At 41.3% G+C, this 20,556-nt stretch overlaps 2 protein-coding genes and 1 pseudogene across 3 annotated transcripts in view; 1 reads left to right on the top strand and 2 right to left on the bottom strand.

The window, feature by feature from the left end:
- Positions 1-339: 339 nt before the first annotated feature.
- yipf4 (Yip1 domain family, member 4) lies at positions 340-8,229 on the top strand. Its single transcript, XM_080868652.1, has 6 exons — positions 340-558; positions 2,071-2,224; positions 2,795-2,966; positions 6,393-6,470; positions 6,558-6,671; positions 7,887-8,229. The coding sequence occupies exons 1-6, from the start codon at positions 501-503 to the stop codon at positions 8,022-8,024; spliced, it is 714 nt and encodes a 237-aa protein (XP_080724778.1). The 5' UTR covers positions 340-500; the 3' UTR covers positions 8,025-8,229.
- A 2,596-nt stretch (positions 8,230-10,825) lies between these two features.
- On the bottom strand, positions 10,826-16,863 carry LOC308388544 (caspase recruitment domain-containing protein 8-like). The gene is made up of 7 exons (XM_080869315.1): positions 16,253-16,863; positions 15,952-16,007; positions 15,603-15,817; positions 13,760-14,025; positions 13,178-13,294; positions 12,954-13,095; positions 10,826-12,800 (listed from the first exon to the last, which is right to left on the bottom strand). Exons 3-7 carry the CDS (start codon positions 15,757-15,759, stop codon positions 12,481-12,483), a joined length of 1,002 nt encoding a protein of 333 aa, XP_080725441.1. The 5' UTR covers positions 15,760-15,817; positions 15,952-16,007; positions 16,253-16,863; the 3' UTR covers positions 10,826-12,480.
- Positions 16,123-20,556, bottom strand: part of LOC308388219 (protein NLRC3-like) — a 45,105-nt pseudogene continuing 40,671 nt past the window's right edge. The window contains exons 7-12 of the transcript XR_013974736.1: positions 19,337-19,510; positions 18,429-18,602; positions 16,911-17,085; positions 16,678-16,718; positions 16,253-16,323; positions 16,123-16,164 (exon numbers count right to left, since the gene is read on the bottom strand). The product of XR_013974736.1 is annotated as a protein NLRC3-like (transcript). The remainder of the gene's footprint in view (positions 16,165-16,252; positions 16,324-16,677; positions 16,719-16,910; positions 17,086-18,428; positions 18,603-19,336; positions 19,511-20,556) is intronic.

The following is a 20,556-nucleotide window of genomic DNA, read 5'->3' as shown; positions in this document are numbered from 1 at the left end:
GCAGAGGAAAACGTTAGACTGAGAATATGGCGTACATTAACTTCATCAACAAAATACTCAAAAACAAAAAAGCAACATTTTATTAAAGGCTGTTGTCAAGTTCTGACGTTTAGCTGAAATTATAATTAATCTATAATTTGTTAAATTGACATAAATACTCCACCAGGCTTTAGAGTATAAAAGACCACGTGTGGTTCCTGAATTATTTTTGTGGATCCCCTTCCCTCCACCCCTGCATATATTCCGCACACTGAACTTAACAAAGATTTTCTGATAGTTTCCGACCATCATGATTAGACATGAATGCATCACAAGACGTGTACTCTTTTCTAGCATCATCTGCACTTCCTGCTTACGTCCAAGCGCACAACGTCGGAAAGAAAACAAGATGCGGTAGTTGAACTTCACTGAAGAGTTGTGACCAATGACAGCTTTATTAACGTGTCACTAAATGCAATTTCTGTGGAGCCAAGGCGTGTGGCAGTAATAGAAACTGAAACATGCAGTTCTCTCCCACCAACGGAGATTTCACGTTCGTGTCTTCGACCGAGGCTGAAGGTAGGCTATCGCTAGCAGAGCTACGCAGCTAGCAGGCCTGAAAAGAGCTAGCCTCGTACCTGCTCACGTCGTTTATTTTTTTGTCTCGAGTTAGATTAGATACCCAGGCGTAGATCCATCCACACTAAGAAATAGCACTTTGCTGTGGGCTGACTCTGCATTTCTGAGTAATTGGTACACAGTATTTCACAGGTAGACAGTCTGTCATTTAGCTTTGCTAAATAACTTCAGCACTGATACGTGGCTGGTGGAGAACGTAGCTGCCGAGTACCAAGTTTACTGGCTAAACCAGAAATTAAATGTTACTACTTAAATTGTGATGGAGTAAGTGACTGAGTCTCTCCTGGGTGAGGGTCTGGTTGCTGCTGTTATGATGCGGAGGGTTTTGTTTCCACGTCAAGGGAAAAGTCACTGCTTGCTGTAAGTGGTCACTTTTATCTGGGATGAAACATTTCACTCTCATCCAAATTCATCCGTCCACAGTGGTTACTGTGAATGGGTCACATGTTATGGCTTTCATAGTCACTATATGTCATCCGGGTTGAACACACATACGTGATTTTCGATCAGTGATTTAGGCCGCAATACCTTTTTGGATAAAAAGTAACGCAGTACGTTACTTTATTACTCAAAGGAGAAAATAATGTTATTTTATGTAACTCTATAAAATGGGTGGAGCACATTGTCTCATAATTGCCGTTGAACAATATAAACCTGAGGCTACAGTATTTAGGTATGAACACAAAGCTGAAAACGGCAAACCAAAATGAAAACCAGTACAAAGACGCTTCAAAGCCCCACAGTGATTCTGCTGTACAGAAACGTTACAGAAGGTAACAATGGAGGCTGTTTGTTGCCTGTTGAAGTTCAGGGTCTGGCTGCTTGGGGTCAGAGTTCACTCAGGTTCTTGACTTAGAGTTAGCTTGCTGTCTGATTAGCATAAAGCAGCTGTTTCTGTCCTGGATGCATCTTCCATTTTACCATCACGCTCTCACCCTTTTGTGCAATAAAAGTAAAATAAAAGTCCATATCCATGCTGTACACTGTGCTGGTATTTTCCTCCTCTGACATGCAAATTCCAATCAAGTAAGCAAGATCAATAGATAAACAGACTAACATTTCCAAGGAACTGAACTCCTGGGAACCGGTTCTCGATTCCTAGTCCCATCCCCTGTGTGTGTAACTGCACTGATTGGACAGGAGCTTGTTAACCATGCCAGGCGAGTGCGCTGGAATATCTTCCTTATAAAAAAAAAAAGAAAAAAGATTTAACCTTTGCCTGCATCGGTCTCACTCTTTATGTTTAGAGTGGCGCTGCCACTAATGTTTACTTTGACATCCTAATTTTAATTGGGACGATTATTGATCAGCTTGGTAAGGCTGCATTGAGAGTGAGAACTGGTTATAGTGGACTTAAAGCTGTTTTGTCATACATCTTGCGGTGTGTATTTCTGGATTCATGCCAGTCTAAAAGCACACATTACACGATGTAAACAAATATGTCATCCTCAGAACTCAGCGGCACCATCAGCACTCCAGATGTTAAACTGAATATAGGCAGTGACAGTGGGAAGGACCCGTATGCCACCACCTTCCTGAGACAACGAGGCTACGGCTGGCTGCTGGAGGTGGAGGAAGAGGACAATGAAGAGAGCAAACCTCTTCTGTAAGTGCATGGTGGTTTTATTTTGCAGGAACAGCCATAGTGCTTTAAGTGTGTTGTATTATGACTCACATCAACTTGGCTAATCTTTACAATAAACTTATATAGTGGGTTATCTTTCCCCCCAAAAAAATGTCATCCAAGTCTGCACTGTGTAGACTTCTTTTAGATAACTGGAAGTACTTGTAGTGAAATGTTTCTGCTTTTTTATAATTGTACTGAGATGTTGAAACTGTAGGATTACTTACGGGGAACTTATTCTCTACCCGAACCCAGAGCAGTGTGACAGAGATGTTCCTGCTCTATGGAATAACACAGACATCAGAGTACACAATACAAGCATGCACTATTGGAACAAGATGTATATCAGAGGAATAAAACAATAGATCCCCTTTAAGGTGAAGGGCTGGACAGTTGTATTGTTCCACTGCTTCTGAACAGTTCAGTTGCTCAAAACACATGCACATCTGTAGATCCTGTTTTTGTGATCTTCACCATTGAAACTGACTGGGTTAGACTTGACTTTAACACCAGTGATGATCATGTCATCTTGTTGTGCTTCTTTTTGAACAGGGAGGAGCTGGACATTGATATAAAGGACATCTATTACAAGATTCGATGTGTGCTGATGCCAATGCCATCACTGGGTTACAACCGGCAGGTGGTTCGAGACAACCCAGACTTCTGGGGCCCTCTGGCTGTGGTGCTGCTCTTCTCCATGATCTCCATCTATGGACAGTTCAGGGTGAGGAGGACACAAGAAACACAGCTGTGTCGCTTCATTCAAACATGTTCAAACTACAGCAAGACCATCATCATCTGTCCTGCCTGGATGGCATTTGAAACCAATGTTTGTGGGTTAAACAGGAGTTGAAGTAGTGCTCATTATGTTACTGCTTTTCTTTCATGTAGCTTCATACTGAATCCAGAAAAGAACTAAAGCCCAAAATAGCATTGGCCGTATCAAACAGCTCCAGTGCACTGGGCTGCACAGCACTTTGAGATCTGTGTGGATTGGCTGTGGGTTCCAGTCTCTGCTGGAGCCAGTAGCCTCCAGTAACTCAAAACCTTTACTTGTAATTAGGGCTCGGCGATATGGCCCAAAATCCACATTGCTGTAACGATATATATCACAACATATTCTTTTCTTCTGTATATATGTCTGAACTGAACAGTATAGAATGCCATTTAAGCATATTTATTGTGCAAAACTTTTTTTTTAAATGTTTAAATTGCAAAACTTTTCAAATAACTTTTAAGATCTTTTTCCAAATACCAATACACAAAATTCTAAGTTGTTTAAAATAAAGTGGAAAATGTGCCTTTGGAACAGGCTTGGAAAAGATCGGTCTGCTGGTGTTAGAGCCACTTGACTGACTGGTGTTTGTGGAGGGCACAGTTTTTGGCTTTCCTTTTAAACCTTTGGTATGCAGACTTGGTATTCCATCTCTTTGCTATCAATGTCCCCGGCATAATTTGCTATTTTTCTGCTCAACATCTGACCGCTTAAACCCAAACCAGGTCCAAATGCGTTGCACCGGTCTTCTTTATGAGCACCGGTCGACCGTGGTTCAGGGGGTTGGGAAGCTCATCTTGTAACCGGAAGGTTCCCGGTTCGATCCCCAGCTCTGTCTGTCTTGGTCATTGTGTCCTTGGGCAAGACACTTTACCCTACTGGTGATGGCCAGAGGGGCTGCCCCAGGGCAGCTGTAGCTACAACTGTGGTTTGCCTCCACCAGTGTGTGAATGTGACAGTGAATGAATAGTGGAATTGTAAAGCGCTATATAAATGCAGTCCCCACGTGTAAGCTCCATGCTTGCAGCCACTGCGATGCTTTCAATCAAAACAGGTGCAGCTTGATGACATCATCAACATGCGGTAGAGCTGTATAGTCAAAATCTCTGCCGTTGGCCAAATTCATATCGTTTCTACCATATAACGTTTCTACCGCCCAGACTTGTAATAGCTAGGATTACTTCCTGAACAACAAAAGTAGCTCCAGTCCTATGGTGAGCAGTGGAAGCAGTGAGTTTGTGAAAATGAAGACGGATTGCACAGGTCTGCAAAAAATATTTATATATTTTTTCAGCTGCGTGGGATATTTTAGGTAAATTTGATGTTTGTAGGGTGCTGAATCCAAACATGATCTCCCTCCATCATGAACAGTTTTTTTGCAAAACACAAAGAATTTACATTAAGGTCGTGTCCAAATTCATGGGCTGATCCTCCTGAGGCCGCATTTGTAGACCGATTACGTCACAGCGACGCGCCGAAGGCTGTCCAAATGTGTAGACTCCTCCAAATGCAGCCGACAAACGCGTCCTCCTTTTCACCGCATTTGAAGGATGGGACGGGTGTGTCCTTCGTGGCCCACCATATCCCAGAATTCATAGCGTGGCCCAGCCAAACTCCAGTTTTCAGCAATGGCGGCTGCTACTAAGTTTTATTATTCTTTCTGGGTCACAAAATAAACTTTTAACATATTGTCAGGCGAGAAAGTAGCTGTGTAAACATCAAATATCTGCTCGGTTTATCAAGATATCGCATATTTGCAAAAGTGCTTCGATGTTTTCGGAGGCGTCTGCTACCCACCAGCTCGATAGCTAGCCGGGAGCTCGAGGGTAACTGATGCAGCCGAGAACGGCACAGATCACCGCGGACTCAGGTTAAACGTGATATATAAGTCACTTAGACAACCTAAAAATGTTATTGTTGGGCTTTTTTCAGTGTTTTATTTGTTCGTGAGTCAGTCAGTTTGGCTGAGATTAAAATTATTAGATTAGATAAAATAAAACTTTATTAATACCTCGGGTGGGTTCCTCCTTGGTTTTCACACAGCTGACTAAACATCAAACAGAAAACTGATTAAACAGAAGTGTGAGATAGTCGAGAGTTTACGCCAGTGTCCTGTTATATTTTAGATAGCAAGGAGCAGACGGCGAGTTTATTAAACTCCACAGAGACAGCGGTGACGCTAATCTGAAGGTGAGACCGTCCCATTTCTCGGCCGTTTACTTCCGGCCTACCCGACTCCTGAGGACCCGGCCCACGTAGACTGCGAAGGCCGGGTCCTCAGGAGGATGCAGCCCATGAATTTGGACACGTCTTAAAAAAGCACAACAGCGATGAAACAAGTCAATATTTTGTTACAATTAACTATGCATCATTTTTCTTATGATTGAACGAAGAAACAAAAAACGATTCGTTCATGATAGATGTAACACTACACGTTTACTCTTGTCTGTGAAAGCTTCTCTTTGATGCTCCCAACACGCTTCCCTTTCCTCCCATTTTCTGTTTGTATTTCTCTGGAGTCTCGCTCTTAGAAATATTACATTAATGTAAGAAATCATTATGGGATATGGTTTTTAACTCAGATTTCAGTTTAAAAATTCTACGCTGAGTTAAACTAAAAACATGAGTTTTGCAAGAAAACGCGACGAGAAGGAATTTTAAAAATATTTTTCCCGGTTTCAGCGAGTACAAATCTATAAGAAACACTCGTATGCAGTTTTTTGGTTGCAGACCTGTGTTACGTTTCATTGTTGAGGGAATTTCCCCAGTGGAAGAGGACTGTGATGATCGGCTGCTTTGTTTCTCTGTTTGCTGAATTCGGTTAGGCCTATTACCTGGTTTTGTTTGGTAAGGTGAAATATGTCAGGTACACACCAACTCAGGTTCATTGTTTGTACCTCTTTCCACCAGCAGAGTACAGAGTTGCTTGAGTGAGAGAAGATCTTGTAACTTAGTGCAGTTGATTTATTTTATTACAAAGATAAAAGTTTGCATTGAGGATGAGTTGATTTTAGTTTGTATATGCTGTTGGTTATAGTTCTTATTTAGTCCCATCTGGCTTCTTGACAGATATCTGATGAAAAACACGGCATTTTGTTTGTGCCAAGTGACATTTGGAAACGACAGATTGAAAATGTGTCCAGTGGAAACTTGAGTACATTGTGCTAATTAATCGGATTAAATACAACCTTTCCTTTGAACCAACCACGTCCTTTTGTGTAGACCAACAAATGCAGCTTCACTAGACAGTACTTTGCATCCTCTACATTATATGCATCTGCGTCAGACATATGTATAATGTACTAGCTGGATACTCTTTTATACTCACTGTGGCATAATTCAGTGTCAACACCAACCTGTTCTTTGCATTCACAGGTTGTGTCTTGGATCATCACCATCTGGATATTTGGATCACTAACCATCTTCCTGCTGGCTCGTGTTCTTGGTGGGGAGGTAAATCCAGCTGACACCTGCAGCACTTGAAGTTAACTCTAACTTGTACATACAGAGGATAAGAAATGCTTTTGTTCTCCTGAGCAGGTTTCATACGGTCAGGTCCTTGGAGTGATTGGGTATTCCCTTCTTCCTCTCATCGTCATAGCCCCTCTGCTCTTAGTGATTGGAGGCTTCGAGGTGGTTTCTACACTAGTCAAAGTGAGTCACTTTAATAAACAAGTGTCTTATGTTTTCATGTTGTTACAACCTGCCTCATAGGCTACAGCAAAATGAAAGATGTAAATAAAGAACATGATTATGACAGCAAATCGGTAGTGCTATGCATGTATGGGTATTTTGTAAAGATTGTAGGAAGCAGAGACGGCTCAAACACGTGCTGAGCTGGTCTAGTCTAGTAAGCTGGTGTTCAGATCATTGTAGAGAGTAAGTGAGAGGGCCCGCTCCGAAACGGAGGCTGGACGGCTGTAGTCAAAGGCTACATCTACACTGATAAATTCGAAAACACTCTGCGTCCACACTATCATTTTCAGTCGTTTCCGAGAGTTCGTCCACACTGAAAACACTTACCTTCCTGTAGTGCGCATGCGTGAAACATAGGGCAATTCGACCTGCGTCATTTCCTTCTGCCATTCCTTCTGAGGAAAAGCACCGAGTTGTTCAAATAGACAATGAGGTGGAGTTGTTGCTGCGAGTAACACGAGTACAAAGTTGCTCTGAGGAAACATTGCGTCTTCTGGAGCATGTACAAACTGATATTAGAATCAGAATTAATCTTCAATAGGGCTGCTGTGTAATGCCGTCCGCCATCTTAGTTGAATTGGTCACATGACTGCATCACATGACTAAAATGCGTTAGTTTTCGAGAGCCTCCGATTGAGCTTTGGAGAGCGTTTTCCCTGACCAACAACGCCGTCTCAGTGTGGACGAAACAGTCCAAAAACATGTTGGTGTGAACATGGAGACAGAGCTTCATAAACGTGACAGACACTGATGCGCCTATGACAGTTTCCTCATTTCTCCTCACGAGAAGCAGATAGAAATGTATGAATAAAGAAAATAGAGAGCCTTGTTATTTCTGATGGTTTGAGTCCTCCATAGTCCCTGGTTCCAAATTCACTCCTTTACTCTAAAGGAAAATATCCGCTGCTTGGTTCATGCAGTATGCAAGCAAAGTCAGGGACACAAACTGGGTCAATTCTATCATGTCAGAGCAGGATGGCATTATTAGAGCATTGCTGTGATTGTGCACTCCAGCCAGTATGTTCTTGACAAGCTTGTCTTTTAATGAGTCTTTCATAACCCACAGCATGATAGAAAATTGTTAATAATTGTAGCTTTTAGATAAGCAATGAAGTTCTTTCACCCTGTGGCTGTTTGCTCTTAATGTTGAATGAATGTCTTCTCATCTTTCAGCTTTTTGGAGTTTTCTGGGCTGCATACAGTGCTGCTTCACTGCTTGTCGGAGATGAATTTAAAACAAAGAAGCCCCTTCTCATATATCCCATTTTCCTACTGTACATCTACTTCCTGTCACTATATACTGGAGTGTGATTGGATGACCTGGAGCTGTGGACCTTTTCATGGACAGTTACCCTGGAGCATGGGTGGGGGGGAAAAAACAAAAAACCTACAAAACCAGGATTTTTTTAAAACTCTGTTATTCTAGATGTTGGGGAAGTTGGGAATATATACTAATGTATATAGTTTTTCCCTTGTGTCTTTGGTCAATAAAGTGCGTATGCTTTTGCTGCTTAAACTTTGGTATGCAGACTTATCAATCACCAGTGCAATACAGATTCCAGAGCCCTGCGTAAACCTGTAGTTCTTGAGTCTAGAAATAAGTCCAGGCCTGGATATTAATGTCATATTTTTAAAAAGCTTAATCACACTGAGGAATATGGTGCCAAATATTTATGTATGTTTGTGCTGATCCTTATTGTTGTGCACTGTAGCTTTCTACCAGAAATGTTCATTTATGCTTTTCCCTTTTTACAGACATGTTAATTTATAGATTTCAGCAGTGGAAGCAGGTGGAATGGGTCAATCAGAAGGATATAAACCATTGTCTACTAAATGTGGTGCCTTGTTCTCTAAACCCTGAGTCTTTTTTTATACAGGACTATACTCGTTTGATCAATAATACAGTAAATTTGTAGAGTAATTTGTCTCTAAACCATCTGGTGTCTCATGACTCATCACTGCTTTACAGTAAACCCAACTTTGTCACACTTAACAGTCCTGTAATCTATACTGCAGCACTAGATTTGGCTACACATTTTACAATCATTTGCAAATGTAGGGTCAAACACACTAAGACAGTATTCTTATTCAGTGCTACTGTACTTACAATTGGGTTTCTAATGTTTGTAGAAAAGAAGAAAAAATGAGAAAGCCAAGAGTAACAATTATGTTGCATCCCCATGAAGGTCTAAGTGGTGAGGAGACTAACATAAAACTGGAAAAAGGAATATAAGGAGGCTGTTGAGGTCAGTTTTTAAAAAGGTTTATTGCCAACATGTTATCAGAAGGAAGCATAGTTCATGGAGAGCCAAGGCCAACGCAAGAAAACAGCTCTAACTCACCCTAACTATAACCAGGCTTAACTAGGCCAGTGCTGGTTTACAAATGACGTACCGTAAGTTTAGCAAATTTAAGTGGCAGAAACAACTGTAAATATGTGCTTATATGACTGGCTGGCAGCCAGATAATGACTGTATTGTATTGGTTTGGGACATGACATTAGAAGAATGCTGAGGCTCATCATCAGTAGGTTACCAAAGAACTGAGGAATTAATCTCTCTTGGTGGCCCACTACGTAGCTCTTCAAATTACAAATGTCAAGGTGGTACTAGAGTAGCATTCAGGTAATTATAACTCTTAATATTCTTTAAAATGTAAGTGCAGCAGTTTAGGGTCATTAAGGATTGAGATAGAAATGTACTAAAAATGGTAAATGGCCTGTATTTGTATTTTGTATAGCGCTTTACTACAACCAGTCATCCACCCATTCACACACTAATGTACTTCTTTCCAATTGATGTAATGCCAAATCACAAAAATATTTTCCTCAAAGGGCTTTATATTGTAAGGTCAAGACCCTAAAATAATATTATTGGCGACAATGGGAAGGAAAAACTCCCTTTTAACAGGAAGAAACCTCCAGCAGAACCAGGCTCAGGGAGGGGCGGGGCCATCTGCTGTGATTGGTTGGGGTGAGGGAAGGGAGACAGGACAAAGACATGGTGTGGAAGAGAGACAGAGGTTAATAACTAATGATTACATTCAGAGTGGTGTATAAACACATAGTGAGAGAAAAATAATACTTCTTACCTAAGAAGTAACTAAGGGAGGATTTATGGTCACCTGATCCTGCTCTAACTTCATCTGGTTCCACAGACATGAGATGAAGTTCAGTCTCCTCTGACAATACACCCTGTACCCACTGCTCCACACCTTTATTATCAACAGTATCGAACGCTGCACTGAGGTCTAGCAGGACAAGCACAGAGATGAGTCCACTGTCAGAGGCCATAAGAAGATCATTTGTAACCTTCACTAAAGCTGTTTCTGTGCTGTGATGAGCTCTGAAACCTGACTGAAACTCTTCAAATAAGCCTCTGCAGATGATCTGTTAGCTGTTTGACAACTACTCTTTCAAGGATGTTTGACATGAAAGGAAGGTTGGAGATTGGCCTATAATTAGCTAAGACTGCTGGGTCTAGAGATGCTTTTTGAGTAAAGGTTTAACTACAGCCAGCTTGAAGGCCTGTGGTACTAAGCCGATTATTAGAGATAGGTTGATCATATTTAAGATCGAAGCATTAATTAATGGCAGGACTTCTTTGAGCAGTTTTGTAGGAATGGGGTCTAAAAGACACGTTGATGGTTTGGAGGAAGTAATTATTGAAGTTAACTCAAAAAGATCAATTAGAGAAAAAGAGTCTAACTTAACATCAATGGTACTAAGAGTAGCTGTAGATAATATTACATCTGTGGGATGATTACTGGTAATTTTTCCTCTAATGATAAAAATTTTATTAGTGAAGAAGTTCATGAAGTCATTACTAGTTAACGTTAAAGGGATGGTTGGCTCAACAGAGCTCTGACTGTTTGTCAGCCTGGCTACAGAGCTGAAGAGAAACCTGGGGTTGTTCTTATTTTCTTCAATCAGTGATGAATAGTAAGATGTTCTGGCTTTGTGGAGGGCTTTCTTATAAAGCAGCAAACTATTTCTCCAGGCTAAATGATGATCCTCTAAATTTGTGACACGCCATTTCCTCTCCAGATTACGAGTCGTCTGCTTTAGGCTACGTGATGGAGAATTATACCACGGAGTCAGGTACTTCTGATTAGAGACCTTAGTTTTCACAGGAGCTACAGTATCCAGAGCCGTACGTAGTGAGGAGGTGAAATTATTAACAAGATGATCGACCTCTGTTGGAGCAGCGTTCAGATAGCTGCTCTGCTCTATGTTGGTACAGGGCATTGAAGATGATAACAGTGGGTGGATTATATTCTTAAACTTAGTTACAGCGCTTTCAGAAAGACATCTACTGTGATAAAGTCTACTCTCCTCTGCTGTGTAATCAATTATTGTAAATGTAAATGTTATCAGGAAATGATCAGACAGGAGAGGGTTTTCAGGAAACACTGTTAAATGTTCAGTTTCTATGCCATATGTTAAAACAAGATCTAGAGTGTGATTAAAGTGGTGGGTGGGTTCTTTTACATTTTGAGAGAAGCCAATTGAGTCTAATAACAGATTAAATGCCATGTTGAGGCTGTCATTTTTAGCGTCTACATGGATGTTAAAATCACCCACAATAATTATTTTATCTGAGCTCAGAACTAAATCAGATATAAAGTCTGAGAAATCAGACAGAAACTCTGTGTAAGGCCCAGGTGGACGATAGATGATAACAAGTAAGACTGGTTTCTGAGTTTACAGCTGGGGTGGACGAGGCTAAGCATCAGGCTTTCAAATGAATTAAAAGTCTGTCTGGGTCTTTGGTTGATTAATGTTCGTGTGTAATTTACGTTGAGTAGGCTAACCACGTTATTAAATTAATGCAGGTAAGGTGAACTAGCAAACACCATCATAGCTACATGCAGCTGTCTTCTTGTATGATGGCAGATGCTCCCTTCGCCCTGGCCAAAAAATGACCAAAGAAAAAGTGGGAAACAGTTAAACATGAGAGATTTTTGGACAAAGTTTGTGTTTTTTCCATTGTTTAAGCACTGCTTCCAGCCAAGAGTGATGCCATAAATCCCCTATAGCTGCAGAAAAGGCTAACATTGTTATCTTTTTACAAAAAACAGCTGAACATGAGAGGTTTTTGGACAAAGTTTGTGTTCTCCATCCTTTAATCACCGGTTCGAGCACCGTTTAAGCACCGGCACCGTTTCAAAAGCACCGGTTTGGCACCGGTATCAGATAACACTTAAACGATACCCATCCCTAGTCAGGACAAAAGTGTGTGTGTGTTACTGCCAACAGTCATAGTTGGTTTCTCTTCTGCACAGAACACTAAATGGCTAAGGTACTACTGAAGTTTCTATCTGTTCCTCCTGGAGGCTAATAAGGAAACCTGGTTCTGGCCTGGAGGTAATGAGTGTACAGGCAGATTTCTTTTCTGATGTATTAATCACATATTTTAACCATATCACTTTAGTAATAGTAGTATCAGAAGACGTTAAACAGATAGTGAGACTCCAGGCTGTCTCCTGGCTGCATACTAATCCCATGTTTGCCTACTGGTGGTGGTCAGAGGGCCCGGTGGCGCCAGTGTCCGGCAGCCTCACCTCTGTCAGTGCAGCTGTGGCTACAATGTAGCCATCACCAGTGTGTGAATGTGTGTGTGAATGGGTGAATGTAGTGTAAAGCGCTTTGGGGTCCTTACAAAAAAACAGCTAGACACACCTCCCATGAAGATCACAATAGTGACTGTCAGTGGTCTTTGAGATTCATCGTCACAGCTCCACAGATTCTTTAGAAATCTGTCTTCCTTCACATTAACTTCAGGTCTTTGGAAAGGCATCGATCCTCCTCACAGAGAGCAGCAATCAGAAGTGAGCTGGCTTCACTTCCTTTTCGTCGCACTGTGTCGATCACGTCTCGTGCTTTATCTGCTCTGCTCTGCTGTGATCTGACTGATTCCATCTCCTGATCGTTGATAACACGCTGCTGCAGGAGTTTATCCAGAAGTTTGTTTAAAACAGATTCAGACACTCTTTCAATAAACCGTGAGCGAATTGTGAACAGTCTCTCATCCACCGGGACTCCGGCCTCTGCGGGGACATCCCTCATTAAGGTTTCTGTTCTTGGTGCTGAAGGAAAAAGACAGATAAAAGTAATTTAACTACACTCTGAACTGCAGATGAAAAGAGACTTAAGTATGATTTCAGTTAACTTTTATAAAATAACCTAGTAGCAGAAGTTTGCACGGTAATTTCTGCTCTGGCATTTGGCAGGAACCTTACCTGGCAGGTAAAGAGATGATTTCCAGGTTTCTGTCCCCTCTTGGTCTTTGACTGTCAGAGTCAAAATCTCTGGACTGGTACTCAGGAAAACTTGAAATGTTGGATGGTAATTTGGGCCAAACTTTAAGCGAAATTGTGTTTGCTAAAAACAACAGAAAGATGCCATTTTCATGACGAGTGAGTTATCCAGGACTTTAATTTAAGCAGCATTTAGTTTGACTCACCTCCGGCTGTATCCTGCTCTCAGGTTCACAGTGGATACTGTACCTTTGACCTAAGCTGAAAAGACAGTCAGCAGGGGTCTCAATGTATTCAGCACCATGTCCTTGTTGGGCAGCCACCTTCAGAGACAGGACAGTTTATTATGCTGGTAATGTTAATAAGTCTATTCACCTGTAGAGCTCATTTAAACGCATCAGGTGTAGAACATCATGTGTGAGTATGAATCAAAGAAAAACAATAATTCTTGAGATAAAACAACTTTGCACAGAGAAGGAAAGCTCTGGGACTTTATTTTTATCAGTAAAGTGTCAGATCTGACATTATGGTTCACAAACATCAAATGTTCACAGCTCAGGGTCATTACTGGGAGTGAATAATGAAGAGTAGTGATTGGTCAGCAGATCTGACAAGTCTGAAGGTGAATGTGATTACATAAAAGTTAACTGGAGTCTGATCCTGTGTTTCAGGTAATCAGGGAGGAATGACCAGTAAACCTGTACATAATTTTAGTTAAACATCAGAAATGCTGAGAAATCATTTGGATTCTGAGAGGACCATAGAGTGATGATGTTGAAACTGTTTACCTCTGGCAAAGGGATATTTTCCTGCAGCAGAAACATGTTGATTCTTCGAGATCCTGTCTCCAGAGGTCGGAAGAACAGCAGAACTTGACCATTTATGGCTTCTGCCATGTTCAGGAACCGCTTGAAGACATCCCAGATGAGGCCAAAGGCAGAGAGGTGAGGGACTTTCACAACCACATGGGTGGCAGTGATCTCCAGCGGCTCCAAGATGCTCATCCCATCATCAGAGATGTGGGCAACAGACAGCAGGCCATCAACATGCAGTGCTGTGAAAGCAAAGAGCTTTTAATTCTGAGAGTTCAGATTTACTTCTCACCATACCTGAGAATTACATCTCCTCCAAACTACAGGTTCACTTCCATCCTTTCTTGTTATAAATAAACTGCATTATGGTTATTTGTATAATGCAGAACAGTTCATCTTAGTATAATATTTACAGGCCAATTGCACTTGCCAGTATTTTACCTAAGGTGTTAGAAAGAATCCTGTTTGACAGAGTTAGTGTGTTCATCTCTTCTCTGGATAATCAGTTTGGCTTCAAACTAAAGCACGGCACTGACATGTGCATATATGCACTCAAGGAAATAGTCAGTTTGTACAGGGCTAAAAATTCATCTCTCCTCATGTGTTTCATTGATGCCTCTCAGGCTTTTGATCGAGTGAACCACAGAAAACTTTTTGATAAACTGAAGACACGGGGAGTTCCTCAGTACATCGTGAGGATTCTCTCTTACTGGTACGCTCATCAGAACATGCAGGTTAAATGGGGAAGCAGTATTTCTGCCCCCTTTGATGTCAGCAATGGTGTCAGACAGGGTGGGATTTTGTCTCCAATTTTATTTAATTTATATGTCGATGATTTGTCCATACAGCTGACAGCCTGTAACACTGGGTGTATATTAGGTGAAGCACTGATAAATCATCTTATGTATGCAGATGACCTGGTTGTTTTTAGTCCAAGCAGTGCTGGGTTACAGGATCTTCTTAATGTCTGTACTGAATATGGTGTGCAATATGACATTGAGTACAATGCTGCTAAAAGTGCTGTTTTGATATGTAGAACCAAGCAGGATAAACAGCTAAATTTCCCTTTGTTTAAACTGGCACAAAAAACTCTTGAAGTTCATAAAAAGGTGAAATACCTCGGTCACTTTATTACTGAGCAAATGAATGATGATGATGACATATACAGACAACGATGTAAGCTCTATGTGCAGGCAAATTCAGCTTTTGTTCACTTCCAGTTAAAGTGGCTTTGTTTAAAGCGTATTGCACACCGCTATATACTGCCCCCTTGTGGTCATCCTACAAACAATGTAGCATGCAGAAGCTGCATGTTGCATATAATGATGTGATGAGAATCCTTTGCAGGATACCTAGAAGTGGTAGTGCCAGCCAGATGTTTGTAGCTGTGGGTGTCTGGACTTTTAAAGCACTTTTAAGGAAGCTAATGTTCAGTTTTAGAGAACGACTGGATGGTTCGAGTAACAGTATAATTTTAGCGCTCACAGATCCAACACTGAGTGGTTCCCGTTACTCATCCAGTCTGAGAAAGCACTGGTTAAAGTTTTTGTGTATTTATTGATTTATTTTAAGTAATTGTGTTTTATGTATATTATGGTTTTATATTTTTACAAATGCTTTATATACTTATTTATATACATATATATATTTAATGGTTTATACCTTGTGTTGGGGGGTGTTGTGTGTGTGTTTCTGTCTTGTTTTTTATGGACATGAAGTCTTCCAATAAAGATTGAATTGAATTGAATTAACTGAGCACCACACAGTAACACAGATGTTTTCAGAGCATCATCACAGCAGTCAGCATCACAGTGCTCACCCTCCTTTGTTTCACAGTGTGGCAGGTGGAGCTGACGGACTGCATCCTCAGAGCATGTGATATTGAACAGCGGCCCTGCAGCTGTTTTTCCAGCTGGCTGAAGGAGGCTCTCATCCCATTGGTTAGTCTGGTACAGCAGCTCCGCCTCCTGAGCCATAACAAACACCAGTCTGGTCAAAGTACACTGGAACACACCTGGACCAGGACACCTGAACCTGTAGGACACAGAAGGGCTGAAGCACTTCAACCAGCCTGTGTGAGCTAAGGTCTGATCACCTCCCGCTGTATCACACGTGTCATGTCACATCATTACATACATGTTATCAACCTAATGTGAAACTAGAAGCACCTGTAGGAGATTTGTGTGGATTCAGTTTGTACTTCAGGGGTGAAGCTTGATGGAGGCTGGAATTCAGAGAGGAAACAACATCAGCTGTTTAAAGCAACAATAAACAAGTAAGCAGTGAAGAAACTACATGGAGTACACATTATTGATCTGTACATACGATGACACTAAATCTTAAACCTTATTGGCTGTCTGGCCTGACTGATCTGCCTTGTGCTGTAACACATATGACACAGTTTCTGTGCTGAAAGCCTCTGTTTTTGTTCCATAACACAATAATCAGATCCACGTGCATTTCTCTCACCTCTGTGTCATCCTGAGACAAATCAAGCTGTGTGTCTAATGAGTCTGGATTGAGTCTGACCTCAGAGTCACCTGATGAGAGACAAACACTGAATAATTCAGGATTCCCTGGAACTCTAACTGGTGCTGTTTACAATCATATTCATTTGTTAGTGGTTTTCTAACAAAATACAAACTGTTTGTGAGGGATTTCTCTTTCTTCTTTAGGGACCCACCATCTTCAGCTGCAACCTTCTCACTCACTAAAAAGATTTAAAAAGTATTAAAATATTTTGACCAAAACCAGTACCTAAAAAAAAAAATCATCAAAAAACGAGCAAACATAATTTATAGATTTTTGCAGAATGAAATAAGTACAAACTAGCTGTCACGTGATATGGTATTGATGAAATATTAATGAACATGACAAATAGACTAAGTACTCACTGGTTTTGTCTCTGGAAGATTTAATAGTCTTGTTATTGAAACTGCAGACAGTAATGTTAAAACGCAACTGATTAATATGCACTAAGTCAACCCAGAGAAACAGAAGAAAACAGGCTTTACCATGAAGATCCTCAGTGTGGATCAGTATAATATCAGCCTGATGTCTGAAGTTTAGTGTCAGCACAACTTTCACATCATATTCATCTCAGCACAACTAAAACATGCTGACTGACCTCAGAGTTTCAAGTCCACATCCTGGACTCCAGAAAACCACACAGATGCTTCACTCCTGAATCCTGCAGCTTGTAGTTGTAGCTCAGGTCCAGCTCTCTCAGATGGGAGGGGTTGGACTTCAGCGCTGCTGCCAGATAATCACAGCTGATCTCTGACAAACCACAGCTCCACAATCTGTATAAAGAATGAAAGATGTAAGTTTATTAGACAAAGTGTGAGCTTGGAATCATTCAGTGTTTCATCATCTGTTCAGAGCTGAAGAAGGTTCAGAATGTAGAAGTTTAGAAAATGGAAACTCCAAACAGCTGAAGCCAACAGGAAGCGGCTTCAAACAAATACAAAAACTCTTGTTTTTCTAATTTTTCACATTAAAGTCGTACAGTTATCATAAAACCATGAAAAGACTTAAAAAGGGTTTATGCTACAGTTTTATCCAGCGTCATCTCCCTTCAGATTTATGATCGTCATGCATTATTGGCGATCAAATCTGCTATGGATAATTTTCAACAAAACAAGGTTGTTTTTCCAACGCAGCTTGAGCGTAGCACAGCACCCGGCTTATGTCCATTCTTGCTGATCAGCTCATTTTTTGCTTCAGAGGCCTCATTGGAGGAAGAGAGCTGGCTTTCTTGTGCTGCTTTGGAGAGAAGTGGATCTTCGGGGGCCTGTATTCCTGGGTTGCTGCCGGTAAAATAATCCTGAGACTTGCCAGACCTGGACCTGGACACAGCTTCGGACATCGGTCCCACACTGCTATCCATCATCAACAGTTCACTGAGGCAGGGTTGTGTTCCATCACATTTTAAACATGCTGAGGTAACTCCTCTTTTAAAAAAACAGAATCTAGATCCTAGCTCTACTAGTAATTATCGGCCTATTTTAAAATTGCCATTTATAAACAAATTACTAGAAACAATTGTAGAAAATCAGTTTAGGTCCTTACTATGCAGATTACAGATTTTTGACCCTTTCCAGTCTGGCTTTCAAAAGCAGCACTCCAACGCTCTCTTAATGGTCTATAATGATCTATCAAGGGCTTCTGATACAAGGGATTGTTCTGTGATCATTTTGCTTGATCAGACCTCTACATTGGAGAGACCAAACAGCCACTTCACAAGCGCATGGCACAACATAGAAGAGCCACCTCCACAGGACAAGACTCAGCAGTCCATCAGCATCTTAAGGATAAAAAACACTCTTTCGAGGATGCCAATGTTCACATTTTGGACAGTGAAAGAAGCCATCTATGGCCACTGTGAGCGACCATCTTTGAACAGAGGCAATGGTTTAGGACACCAACTGTCTGCCATCTATAATCCAGTTTTGAGTTCCCTTCCCAGACGCCTTAACGCCCACTCACATCCTGGGCCATCTGACCTCAGGAATTCGCATGATAAGGTGGAGCCAGGTTTCACAATGAGCTCACCCAAAACCCTGGCTGATTGGGACCCACACCCAGCACAACATCATATTTAAAATCATATTCATCTCAGCACAATTAAAACATGGTGACTGACCTCAGAGTTTCAAGTCCACATCCTGGACTCTCCAGAAAACCACACAGCTGCTTCACTCCTGAATCCTTCAGGTTGTTTCTACTCAAGTCCAGCTCTTTCAGATGCGAGGATTTGTTCTTCAGTGCTGCTGCCAGATAATCACAGCACATCTCTGAAAAACCACAGTTCCTCAATCTGTATAAAGAAGGTTCAGAATGTAGAAATTTAGAAAATGGAAACTCCAAACAGCTGAAGCCAACAGGAAGCAGCTTCAAACAAACACAACAAGAAAATAAATTGTGAATTTTTCGCTGTTTCACTGTTAGTGGGTTTAATCATTCCTGCTGCACTGTTTGTCCTTACTCTGACTCGTCACATGTTTGGAGGCATATTTGATGTTTGCTCTTCTGGAAAATATGGAATGGAGACACACTTCAGTCTTTATGGACCTGTTTCTGTACCTGCCACCTCCATTCTAGATGTTTGTACATCAGCTTATGAAATCCTGCCTGCTGTTGAAGTCTAGCATTACCCAGCAAGCCGTGCAGCAGTGTCAGTTTGTAAATGCGAAATAATTCCTGCTCCAAACTGTTTCTGTTTCACAGATTGCTGTGTCCTGTAACCCTTGACCTGCTAAAGCAAGTCAGCTGTGGATTATTTGTTGTTGTGTCTCTGAATTAGGAAAGGTCGGCAGGCTGCTTGCCGCCCTGTGGAGGGCTGCAGCCTAGTGTAGCCTAGAGTGTCACTGTTTGAAATGTGAACATTGTTCTGCTACAGTCAATGGACTAAACCAGAGAAGAAGAAAACAGACTTTACAATGAAGATCCTCAGTGTGGATCAGTATAATATCAGCCTGATGTCTGCAGTTTAGTGTCAGCACAACTTGAAAATCATATTCGTCTCAGCACCACTAAAACATGGTGACTGACCTCAGAGTTTCAAGTCCACATCCTGGACTCTCCAGAAAACCACATAGTTGCTTCACTCCTGAATCATTCAGGTTGTTTCCACTCACTTCCAGCTCTTTCAGATGCGAGGATTTGTACTTCAGTGCTGCTGCCAGATAATCACAGCACATCTCTGATAAACCACAGCTACTCAATCTGTATAAAGAAGGTTCAGAATGTAGAAATTTAGAAAATGGAAACTCCAAACAGCTGAAGCCAACAGGAAGCAGCTTCAAACAAACACAACAAGAAAATAAATTGTGAATTTTTCGCATTAAAGTCATACATTTCTAACAGGAGTATTTGAAGGACAGCATCAGTGATGATCAACTTCTGTTCAGTAAAAGAAAAAGCGAAGCTCTAAAGGGCTCAGCCTACATTTCCAAGAAACAAAGCTGATCGTGGAGACCTACCAGGTCAGCTGATCTGTGGACAGGACGAGCATCTTTAACTAAATTTGAAAGGTGATCAGTCTTTGGAAGCCTTTACTGTCTGATAGTAATGTTTAAACTATGACTCAGAGCAGGATTTGTATCATCATTTTGCTTTTCTTCTGTTATTATGTTTAGCTTCTGCTTCAGAGATATTCTCTGAGATATTCTCTGAAATGTTTCCCACTGTTGGAAAACTTCTCAGAGTTTCTTCATAAAGGAGATCTCCTGTGGTGTCCATCTGTGCACACAAAGTACTACCAAACTCATCTCCTACTGAACACACACACTTTGTAGGACTCATCAGTACTACTACAAAGGAACAGAGACACGCTTTAGTCTTTATGGACCTGTTTCTGTACCTGCCACCACCATTCTAGATGTTTGTACATCAGCTTATAAAATCCTGCCTGCTGTTGAAGTCTTTATTTGTTATTCTCCACCTGCTTCCCTGTCACGTTGTGGGTGTAGCTGCCTGAGCCCCGCCCACACAGAAGCTTCCAAACAGCAGACACAGCTTCCTCTCTGAAGCTAAACTTCTGCTTCATCTCCACCTCTTTTCTTCATCCTCCATTTCTCTTTTCTCTTCTTCAGTGTTCTGCAGCCATGGAGCCTTTCACAGCCGTTAACACCCATACCTGACCAACTAGCATTACCCAGCAAGCCGTGCAGCAGTGTCAGTTTGTAAATGCGAAATAATTCCTGCTCCAAACTGTTTCTGTTTCACAGATTGCTGTGTCCTGTAACCCTTGACCTGCTAAAGCAAGTCAG

This window comes from Rhamphochromis sp. 'chilingali' (assembly GCF_963969265.1).
Source record: "Rhamphochromis sp. 'chilingali' genome assembly, chromosome: 20".
Classification (NCBI taxonomy): Eukaryota; Metazoa; Chordata; class Actinopteri; order Cichliformes; family Cichlidae; genus Rhamphochromis; species Rhamphochromis sp. 'chilingali'.
This window is presented reverse-complemented; position numbering and strand designations above follow the sequence as displayed.

Bases quoted from the DNA above. Each gene is read 5' to 3' on its own strand.
- LOC308388544 (XM_080869315.1), bottom strand. From the start codon at position 15,759: ATGGCTCAGGAGGCGGAGCTGCTGTACCAGACTAACCAATGGGATGAG. The intron at 14,026-15,602 runs GTGAGCACTGTG...TTGCTTTCACAG, and splicing joins ACACTGTGAAACAAAGGAGG to CACTGCATGTTGATGGCCTG. The intron at 12,801-12,953 runs GTAAGGTTCCTG...TTTTTCCTTCAG, and splicing joins ATCATCTCTTTACCTGCCAG to CACCAAGAACAGAAACCTTA.
- yipf4 (XM_080868652.1), top strand. From the start codon at position 501: ATGCAGTTCTCTCCCACCAACGGAGATTTCACGTTCGTGTCTTCGACC. The intron at 559-2,070 runs GTAGGCTATCGC...TGTCATCCTCAG, and splicing joins GTCTTCGACCGAGGCTGAAG to AACTCAGCGGCACCATCAGC. The intron at 2,225-2,794 runs GTAAGTGCATGG...CTTTTTGAACAG, and splicing joins GAAGAGAGCAAACCTCTTCT to GGAGGAGCTGGACATTGATA.